Source organism: Cephus cinctus, unplaced genomic scaffold (assembly GCF_000341935.2).
Source record: "Cephus cinctus unplaced genomic scaffold, Ccin1 Ccin1_scaffold0407, whole genome shotgun sequence".
Lineage (NCBI taxonomy): Eukaryota > Metazoa > Arthropoda > Insecta > Hymenoptera > Cephidae > Cephus > Cephus cinctus.
Genome location: NW_014333091.1, coordinates 775006 through 786882, shown reverse-complemented (window position 1 = coordinate 786882; position 11877 = coordinate 775006). Strand labels below are relative to the sequence as shown.

Sequence of the window (11877 nt, the reverse complement as noted above, 5' to 3'; positions counted from 1 at the left end):
GGGGGGGGGGGGTATAGTTCGAATTATATATTATTGTTGATTGGAAAAGAAAAGATCTTACTCGTAAAATCGTCTTCGTCTTCCGCTTCGGCTTCGGCCGCCAATTCCTCCGGGGTCTTCTTCTTGCGCATCAATGGGTTTGGCTCCTCCTGCGGCATCTCTTGGACCTCCTCTCGTTTCTTTATGTTATACTGTAATTTCACGTGGATAAATTAATTTTAAACGTTAGAAATTTTGGCATTTGTTGAGCGCGATGTGAATGCAACTGCCGGTATGTACATACACCTCTGGGTCATTTTAAAGTACATTTGTAAAGCCAACGCAAATGGTACCATTGGGATTTCGTGAAAGTATTATGTATGTCGAAGGTACACAATGAAGGAGAAAGAACAACAGTACTGGTATATGGAAGATTAATGAAAATTTCATGACCACACGAACGAGTTCGAAATATCGAATCGTCATTGAAAAATGGTCAAATGAGAGTGGTATGAGGTACCTAAATCGTTGGACGGAATGAAAGTTCGTTAATAGCAGTTCATTTAATATTCATCAATCGTACAGGGGGACCTAGCAGTTTAATATCAATGATCAACCGGTCTGTGCACCAAGTATCGATATATTCAGTACGGATGCATCTTATATTAAAATCGCTTTGCCCGTTTAATTAAAATGTAATAGCTGTTTCTATTGATAATCGGGAACAGCCTGTATCTGGTATTCGTTTTTTTTTATAAGTAGATATGTAAATTATCCTATATGGGAATATTCTACAAAGAGAAATTAATCCTGTTAAATATAATTGGGAACCTGATAAAACTGGTCACAATGACATTTCTATCAGTTTATACTGTATCTATCTAATTTACTTTATGTGAACATTTTGCATTTTTTATTTTAAAAATAACTGTGCAAATAGATGTTTTCAATTATTAACGTTGCATAAATAGGAGGTAAATCATATTCGTACCATGTATTTAGTTATGCATTTTTATTTAAAGCAAAATATGGAAGAGCCAACCTGTCAACCAAATAAAATATTTGAATTCAAATATGCAAAAACATAAATTGCATAAAATATTTCATTTTCGACAATACGTATTCAACAAATTATTCATCATATGTATCGGTACAAGTAAAACGTCATTTTGAATCGAGTAAAAAGGAAAAGGGTACCAGGCTAAGTAGTTGAAGTCAGTAAATGGCAGACATAAAGATTGTTAAAAATTGTCACTTTGGACACAGTGTAAGATTTATGATTTAAATTCAAAAAATCCAATAATTATTTTAATTTTTATAAAAAAGAAAATCAAATTTATTACCCAATCGTTGCACTCATATTTTTTGTCTTTAATAGGCGATTGTCTGAAAACTACATAATCCGTAATCGGTTTATACATACATATAAAATGTCGAAACGTTCATTAAAAACCAGTCTTAATGCTCGGACAGAATTAAACCGAATGATCATTATAGGCGTTGCCAGTTTCGAGCAATCTGACAATGCGAACAGGATAATAACCCTAGAGTGTCATCACGTAAACAGATAGTACTAACATTGACCCTAGGACATACATAAATTGACACAGACATAATACACACGAGATACATAATACTATTAGGCTATCCCATTAACACTAAACCTACCGACATATTATATATACCTATTTCTACCGATGGCTGTCAAATGACCGCTTTTGAAATAAACATTATAGTCTTTTCCAGTTGATTGTAATTAATACAGAATTTAGCATAGTCGTGCAGTAAGTTCAAGAAAAATAAAAACCTGGAATTTAACAATTTTGATTGAAGCCTCAAAAGCGGTCATTTGACCGCTCTGGTAGGTTTAGTGTTAATATGAAATTCCTACTATAATTAATCCATAGTAAACCAGAATAACGTATAAAATGCAAGATGAGGATTATCATCAGAAAACGATAAATTCAAAGAACCGATTGAGTAAAGCACATCTGCCACGGCTTTTTACGATTAAACGAGCATAGTTGGTTACTATCCATAGTATCAGGTTTATTGTTATCCCATCTACTATTAAACCATAGCCATTTGGTTTACGAGTTGGTCCTCTCACAGCTGCCCGTTTATCGTAAGAACAATAAGCCATTCCAGGATGACTGGCGCTGGCATGTAACATGATGGAAATGTAATTTCAAATACAAAGGGTGTCGCCGGAGACTCTATGTCTCAATGCTCTGTATTATTTCACTCGCAGTCATGCAAGTTTGCTATACCAGGAATCGCCTATACTTTTATTCAGGTACAAAATCAATACCGAACCTTCGGTCTACAGAGGATCATAATTGGCATTGATTCAGTTATACACTACCCTCAGCTGGTTAATATTTTCGTTATACCCTAGGCACTAGGACAAAATGAAGAGAATGAGCCTTCCGGTTGTACATGGTCGATGTCACATCCGGATATATGAAGTAGTAGTACATATAAAGCTGCCATGCGTTTACGCATTCTGAACGACGCAGGCATATATATACATATAATATGTATATGTACACTAATGTATTCGCATATGGGACTCGAGTGCACCTGTACGCGATGCGTTAAGGAGACAGATAGTACTGGCACAGATGAGGTCGTGCCTCATACGATGTCAAATCTGATGAGCTGAATCTGACATTAATTAATACTCCTCAAATCATATATAGGTGAATACCTATATTAGGTTATGGTTTGCCCGTAACTGGGATTCGTGTACTGAATAGCTCGAGGGCTTCAGTTATTGTTTAGGTATTATGGAATTCGGTAATTTATTATTCGATCGAACAGTATTCCTGCGGCACGATGAGTAGTGGAATCTTTTTTGAAAAGAATAATCAATAATTGGATTGATTTTATTAGAATTTGATATAGACGTTTGACGGAGAGTTCTACTAAATTTGTATATGTATATGAGCTTAATTAATTTCATTTAATCAGCATTTGTATTGTCTATCAATTATGGTTTTCGGAATAGTGATTCAATTAAATTTCATAATTTTGTTAGCACCAAATTTTGAATATACATATATATACAATATATTTCAATGTGTATTATTGGGTTTTGTGCGACTGTCAAATATTGGCTGAGTTGTGAGCATGTCGTGAATGCTATAGGCGAATTCTGATAGAGAACTCTTCTGTCAAGTCTCGAGTCGACTATATTAGGCAGGAAAAAGTTTTCATTAAAGAATTCTTATTGATATGAATTTGATAAGTGTATTCCTTGTGTGCGTATATGCATATATGCACTTCCATACAGTAGGTTGATAATTTTCATCGGATGGATAAAAAGGCGAGCATTAACGAACATGCAAATTCACGTGCTGATAGAGCGAATCGTTTCTTTGGTTGAAATTCAGTGATAACGCTGAATGAGAGTAATCACATTTGAAACTCGTCATCATTGAATTTTATGCAAAGTATCCTGTTCTTCCTTTTTCATTTATCTGGGATGCGTCGAAATTACGTTTGCAAATTTGAATGATTTAGCAATTAACTTTTCGTTTACGTATGAATTTATTGCGAGAGCTCGAAATTCGAATAATTGTATTTTCAAGGAGATTATAAGATTTCTAGCACTTGCATTTAACGTTTACTCAAATTCGTAGAAATTTCTGTACCTTCGCAAAACTTTGCAATATATACATATATAGTCTATAACGTACCGTTCATTAGTATTCGAGAGAATTTCTCTCGCACAATTAGTTTGATTGTTACCTGAGCCATGATAACACCGTGATACCATGTGATCATCATTATTATCAAAAACAGTTCGTTTCCCCCATTTCCTAAGATCTCGATTTAATTAATATTATCATTTAACTTTACAATCAAAATAAAATCAGAGGATGAAAATCTTCTGTGAAAGTTTCATAGATTAAGTTTAATCCAAAATAAAGAAGAAACAAAAATTATAATAATAAATCATTAAGCAGCTCAGAGATCAATGTCATTAAATACCGTCGTTATCGTTAATTGAAAATCGAAAATGAAATAACGCGATAGAGTGATAGGTATATCGCACGGCAAATGGTGTCTCACAAAAAACATATGAATATTCAATCAACCACCGACTGGTCCACATAGTTGAATTTTGTTATTTTGAAATCATCGTTATACCTACGCGACAACTAGCTAACGACGACCATTTATACAGTTGCGTAAATGCTCGCCATTTAAAAAGCGTCGATATTTCAATCCAAGCTGATACGCATGTACATAGACGACTATATATAGGCACACAGGTGTTTCCATGCGTGCATACGATGCTTGCGGTAAAAAAGAATAGCCGGAAATTGGTGTCAGTGCAAAGAGTTCGGTTATGCAGCGTCAGCGAATACTTTTTAATGGACAAGCAAGCAGGCAAGTTCGTCTTTCTCTTTGATTCTCTATGATTATTATTGGATTTCAAATATTTCCTCGAGTACAAAGAAAAACGCCAACCTGGTCTTTGTTCCAGATCCCTTGTTGAATCGATCGACCGAGGAGAACCTGAATTCCTGGCTAAATTCAGGCATCGTTAAAATGTCCAGTAGAAATCCCACCTCTATTCTTCACCCCTCTTAAAACACGTTGCAGAGGTTATCGATCTTCGACGTAAAGCGCAATGTAGCCCAACGAGGTGTAGGGGCCATTGCGGAAAGAGGGGCGAGCGAGGGGGGGGGGTTTACGCGGTACTTTAATTAAAATTTCAATTCGGCTAAACTCTAATTAGATGAAATGAAATTAATTTCATTTAACGACCTTACACTTCAGACGTCGACGACAGACTCGTGCCTGAGTGATGTCACATGTTCTGTGTCATTCTCTATGTTTACGACACTAACTATTCCTAATGTACCAAATATCCAAGTCCCCGTGGAATTGCGCTGACATTACAATTATGCGAATTCATTGTTGACGTCGGCTCGCGATTCATGGCTTCGAGCACGAACGCTAATTTACTAGAAAACGAGATGTAAACGGTGTTAAATGAAATTTATATGAATCATAGATATAAAAAATATAATTATTATTAATATTATTAATTAATATATTTAAAAATGTCTAAATTACAATAATTTATGTGTGTATGTATATACATAAACTATTTTTTTATACCTTTGATTTATATAAATTTCATTTATATATTTATATGTTATTATACTTATGTAACTTTTTTTATATAGTATATTTGATTTCTTTTCATTTTTATACTCTTTCTCATTGTATCAACTATTTTTGGATTTTTTTTTTTTCAATACATCATATCCCCATACCATTTACGGTCTTGTGTACTACTGTCTGCCTGTCACTGGCTACTACCACTAGCTATGAGATTTATTCAATGCATATGGATAAAGAGCAAACGGATTCGTAATTCTTCTACATGAAAATCCATTCTGTTTATTCGTATCGTCGACATGCGATGTTTCTGTTCATTCCGTTCACCATGCTCACCCTGGTACCATTCATCCCCTATATTCTCGCTTGTTCGTTAACTCATGTATTCATTGGATTTCCTAGTAGCGACTATGTCAAGTAATTCCTTGCTAAGTAACACGTTACGCAGATGGTTTGTGCTCTTTGGTGCTATATATATACATATAAAGCCTATATATACATCTATACTTGAAATGAAGCTCGGTGAACGTCTTAAAAGGAGTCAGCCTGACTCTATTAGGAAGTCGCCATATTGAATGCAGGGACTCCCTACTAGAGTCAATTTGACCCCAGTTAAGTTCAGTCTTCTTTCTTCCATTTTCTTTCTCTCTTCTTCTTCGGCACCCATCCTCTTCGTTCAACCACTGGCTGGCTGCGGCTGACTCTCCCACCACTTTTACCACTGTTGCCCGGTTGCCGCTACTGCCGTAGATGAAGTTTCTTCGTTTTCGGTACTTGAGGTTAGTTGCGCGTCCTTAACTTACAAATAACCTTTGAATCTTTTCCTATTCATACTTTCACGTAGCTTATACATTATAATTCAAGCGACTATGGGCACTGTAGTGTTTTTCTTATTTTACAGACTAAGACCTACCTTAAAAGGTTATCCCTTCGGTCCACGCTACCGAATGATCGTGATTCAGAAAACCCTTATTCGCAATTTCATTGTTTCCCGCTACTCCTTCATCCCCTATACACTGTTTTATTGACACCAGTCAGCCTTCCGAGGAAATGTCGAGGTTTCTACGGGTCATGAATTTGCGAAATTGGAAAACTGTCTTCCTTTCTCATCCTTTATACTCCCATTCATTCTCGCCTCCGTCTCTCTCTTTTCATTTTAGATACCCCATTCTCTTGCATATGAATCGACTCCCCCATCCCTTACCCGTAGCGTCGCTACACTCTGTGTACCTGAAGACAGACATATATATAGCATAAAACAATTCCTTTGAATATTGGCCAGCCTGACGACTTAATTTTCGATATTTTCTCTTTTCTATCCTTCTTTCTCTCTTTTTGCCGTCGAACTTATCGAATATGCGAATTTTATGCGAAACGGCTGAAAATTTCCGAGGTTCTCTACAATTGCATCCATAACTTCTCTGCTTTGAATTCAGCGCCGTTTCCTTATCCCAATAGCCTTGGGGAGTTCGTGAGACAAATCGAAATTCGATACTCGCCGTACTTCTTGCGGCACGACACGGCCCAGATTATGCACTTATTATGGAATAATAGTTGCGTGTCCGCTTGCAATAAACGTTTGCGGTTCCGCGATTACCCTCGTATCGCGTTGTTCACTCGCGTAGTAGGTAGTAACTTTATGTATAATGTATATACATATATACACACACGTGACTGTTATAAATATATTGGAAGCATGGAGGGTCCATCGCGAGTCCCGGAAGGAACAATTTTCTTCTTTTTCACTTCGGAGAGTGAGAGGTTACTTTGTTAACGATACGCGATGGAGAAATGCGGTCGTCGTGCAATTAAATTTGTTTCTTGATAGATAACTCAATTATTTGTGATCATGTTTCGCTATCTCTTTCTCTCTTTCTCTCAATGGAAGTAATACGAGTGAGAAACATAATCACGGAAAGTTTACCCTGAGGATGTAAATCGCCTTAGAGCTTCTTAATGTCTCCAAGTGGGTACTCAAATTTTCCCTTACAGCTCGCAGACCTTTGTTCATTAAGTAATTAAAGAAAATTTCGACAGATGGCGAAATCATACTATACGCTTAGAATTTATGCGAAACACGTATATCGATCTATATATAATTTCGGTATACCTATAATATCGTATTACATTGTGGAGGTTACGAATAAATTTTCAAAACATACATATTTGGTACATAAATATACGGAACGACCTATCTCTACCTGTATAAACATTTGCGTAAATGATCGTATATGCAAATATTAATACAGGATACGTTTACGGTTTAATTGAAAACAAGAAGCATATTGGCATAGGTCAATTATACATTATGGATATCCGTAGCTGTATTAAATAATTATTAGTATTGGTAAATAATAATTTACATATCCGACGTTTTACATGACACTTTCGTAAATCGTGTGCAAGGATCACTTAACAAATAGATATAGCCTTGTAAATATATTTTCCTTTAACAAATTTCAAATGCATTTTCTTCGCGGCTGTTGTTTTAGATCTTGTTTTCAGATATTCTCACGCCAGAAGTAACTGCTATGGATACCGTGTACGGCGAGCGGATGGAAAGTTTATTTCCGAGTAACGGAATTCAATCTACGAGATTCGATACACGATGCAGTAAAATTCAATGGCGCTTGCAACGACTACGTTGATGGGGATTGGTCACGACGTCGTGTAATAATGTCGTTGCTTCGACAATTTGCTGGGAAACAAAAGATAGCCGTGAATGGGCGCCGAAGTGAAGGAAAATAAAGTGAGACGTATATAAGGGAAAGTGGCGGTAAAGTCGTAGACGGTGTACCGTATCGTATACCTGTGAATCTTACGGCATAAAATATATTCTATACACAAAATCGGTCTGATGCGAGTAACAGTAGAAACTTGAAAGCGATAGCAATAGATGCTTGGATCTTCTAGAGAAATTTATGTAATTCTCTTAAAAGTTGTATCATCCCTCATGGTCGTAAAGTAGAGGTTTTCTATGGGGAATTTGAAATACGTACTTGATAGTGGCGATCGGTCATAACTGTAAACTGGCTTTCTGACAGTTTTAATATTATTTTTTACATTTATGTCAACTGCCTAGTTGCAGATCGATTTTTCATTGAAACACAAAACGATCCGCGTATTGAATATAGCAATATTATATATTTGCTGCGATGTTATATCCGAAGACCCCTAGCAGGTACGTTTTCTGAATTTTGCTGTACACCACGAAAATTGAATATTTATCGATTACAGTTCATAGACCCTTATATCCTTTGATTCTGTACATTGCATGCTCACCCAGAAGTGATGACGATTCGGTAAGTGAATAAAAAAATTAAAATATGGGTACGACTTTGCAAATGCATTTTGCGAATGACTTGCCAAGTGGGAAATTATTTTGTGCGATCGGTTTGTATTTCGGTCGGCTATCGCTCTGAAACTAGTCGCTCGACATAGATGGGAAAAATAATATTGAAATTGTCAGGAAGGCATCACTGAGGGATGATGTACAGGACGTAAATATTCTATATAAAATAGATGCACGCGTAAGAACAACACGTGAACAACTGTATGGTAAAAAAATAAAAGAATTTGGTAATTTTCGAAAAAATATTTAAAATTTTAAATATTGTAACATCGCTCAAGAGTACTTTTAAGTGCGATAAAAGGAATCGTGTTAGGCACTTGGAGAACTTGATAAAATTTTACGCTCTATTTTCTTTTCCCTTTTTCCTCGTAATTTTTTAATTGAAAAACTTCATTGGAGAAATAACAGGATTGACGATTATTAATGAAAATTTTTTTGATAGATTATAACCTCGGAAAATGGAACGTAGGACAATGTCTTGAAAGAAGTTTTCTATGCTGTGCGAAGAAAGAAAAGTTAATTAAATAATGCAAATAATGTGGAGATTGATTTCCAATCGGGGTCGGAGGGCATTGGGGTGGCTAAGGATAGTGAAGGGCGGTAAAGGGGGTTACGGTAGGGTTGGAAGCTAGGGCTCTAAACACATAACGCATCGTATCGAGCGCTCGCCTGTTTCTGGCATATGCTGTAGCCATTAAAATTACATCATAACCTACATAGCTCAATCGATAACAATCGAACTTTTCTATTCCCTTTCGATTCCAGTCGATATGAGTTGCTGTACCCGAATCGCCATTTCGGATTACTTAACACGCCCACCCAGCCCATTGTCTCTATGTAAGTACATAATAGCGGTTGGGTATATAGGAAAATAATTCAAACCGCAAAAGCTCAATTGCCCAGTGAATGTACCAGAATCTTTGTGGGAAAAAATTTTAGTACATTTTTTTTTCAAAGGATAAAATGCAGAAAAACTCCTAAAATCCCTACGAGGTAAATATTCGCGAGGACCGATTTTCACGTTGAATGATAAATGCGACCGACTGGAACGCGAATCCTTAATTTTCTTTTCACAGTCGACCTCGTTTCGAGAGACCGAAATCACGTTCGAAATTGAGAACGAAAATTCAAATGAATTTTTTGCCCTCGTGTTTCCGTCAAGCTTTTTCATCTGTCATTCAATAATAGTAGTTCTCTTTCTATTTTCCTTTACTGTCAATTCATTTGATGATCTAAATAGACGATCCCGAAATATACAAATAATTTTATCTACAACGTATATATCCTTGGTAGCCAGAATACTCATGGATAGCGCATTCCCGAAGTAGAATTGCATCTTTACTAATACTCTCATCCTTTCGTTTTTCACCACGCGCTCTTTATCCAGACCCATTGTCTTCGAATATCGAAACCCTTGAACAGCGCAGCGTTTCGCAAAATTTTTCATTAATTATCGAGGTCAATTAAGGTTATCCCCGTGTTTACCTAGAACCCACAAAAAAAATTGCAAAAATCCAAGATAACAATATGGCCCGGCAGTGCATTTTTAAAACGATCATAGCCCGAAGTTTGGTCATAGAAAATTTATTCCATTGTTACCTAATGTCTCCGACCAAAAGCAAAAGTATCAAAAATTCAAAGAAGAAATTTTTAACTATTCCGACTTCTGCCGTAAACTTGGAGTGAAAATTTGATGAGCTCGGAAATTGATAATTTACCGTGGTACCACGTAGGCCGGGGTATCTGCATGATAATACGACGAGCGACGCCTACTAGACGCCTCAGCAAAATCCTGTTGACTTTCCCACAACGACCATTTCAATTGCTGCAATCTCGAGCCGAGCTGGAGCATTTCCAATGCAAGAATCATAGTCAGGTATACCGTGTACGTACATATCTATATGTCAGGTATATGTACCTTACGTACTCTAAAGCCAGTGGAAGTTACAAGACCTACCTTTAAAGTATGGACACGTCACTCGAGACTGGATTTACTCGTAGTTTGTTGAAATTTGCGTAGAGATAACGGGAGTGTCCGTTTGCTAATTATCTCAGTAACGAGCACTTCAAAGTGCATCCTTGTGATTTCTGACTCGACATATTAAACCCGTACGTAAAGACATATGCGCGGCATACGCTGATTAAAAGTTCCACTTCGAAAGATCATGCTTTGGTTAACGCGATAATTATTTTCAGATGTTACTTAAGTGCTTCTTTTTCGCCCTTACATTATACCAGGAGTAACTAAGTAATCGTTATCTATTATGTCTTCGCGAAGGGAGTTAAGGGATATTGAGGTGGATGGGAGTCCCTTTATTTCTTCATTTTTTAAGGCAATAAGAGAGGTCCTTCCTTTTAGTTATAACGAGGTTTCTTCATAAAGTGCCAGTACTTTGCAAATTTCATTGAAACTTAAGAAGGACGGCTGATTTACATAGGATTTCAACTGAATGAAGACGCTTTCTGAATGTTCTCGTACTAATTCCTTTGGCTTTTTAGATGTCAAATTGGAGTATCTGATTTTTTCCTTTATATATAACGTCTTTGGTCATTCCTATCATATCTCTGCAATGGATCTAACCCTTCCTAGTTAGCTGACACTTAACCCAACTTCAACTGACTGACTGTCCTTGATCCTATCCTGTATACGAAATACAACTGCGTAGGGTTTTACGAGGGATAATATTTCTTGGTTAATGTATAACAGTTCCGTGTGAAATAGGCTTAATGTTATGCAAAGATATTTTAGTCAGGAAATATACGTGAGTAATGGGTATATACGGTTTCGTCGATTTTAAGGAGCGAATAGCACGGAAGAAAAGGCTGAATTTTTTTCCTTTATGAGGGATATGTCTGAATTAATGATTTTAATTGAGATTTTTCAGGATAAAGATGGATGAGACGTATTGGTTGGGGGTGATTACTTGTTTGATTTGATTATTCAATTTTTCAAATAAGATTTCTTGATATATACGACAATGCGTAGTACGTAGGTGGGCAATTTGAATGTTTTTTTTTTTTGGTTTTTATTATATGCATAAACCACATGTTCCTGTTCGGTAGGCTTTGTGCGTTGATGTAATAACGAGTGAGAACATGAAGGGTGGTGAGTAGAAATGAGAAAAAGAGGAAAAAAGGAAATGAATGTAAGAATTCTGGAACAACGTTGGAAAAAAGCTCGTTTATAACCGCGAAGAAAGTTATATTTTCGTTATATCTACCTATCGCGTATTATGCGATATACCCTGTATATTTATACAGTATATTTTGGAGCAAATATATATGTAAATAGGTACGTGCTCAGAGATGAAATTCACATCGAAGCGGAACTGCGGACGTAAAAATTTGAACGAATTAAATTTCCAGTTATTTGTCGAGTAATCGGAAATTCTATTCAATGACAATTG

At 36.3% G+C, this 11877-nt stretch overlaps 1 protein-coding gene across 4 annotated transcripts in view; it reads right to left on the bottom strand.

Moving 5' to 3' along the window:
* Positions 1-11877, bottom strand: part of LOC107267526 (complexin) — a 163073-nt gene that overhangs the window by 2284 nt on the left and 148912 nt on the right. For all 4 annotated transcript variants that reach the window (XM_015739362.2, XM_025084854.1, XM_015739363.2 and 1 more), the window contains one exon: positions 62-191. In XM_015739362.2, coding sequence (XP_015594848.1) covers positions 62-191 — 130 coding nt within the window. The remainder of the gene's footprint in view (positions 1-61; positions 192-11877) is intronic.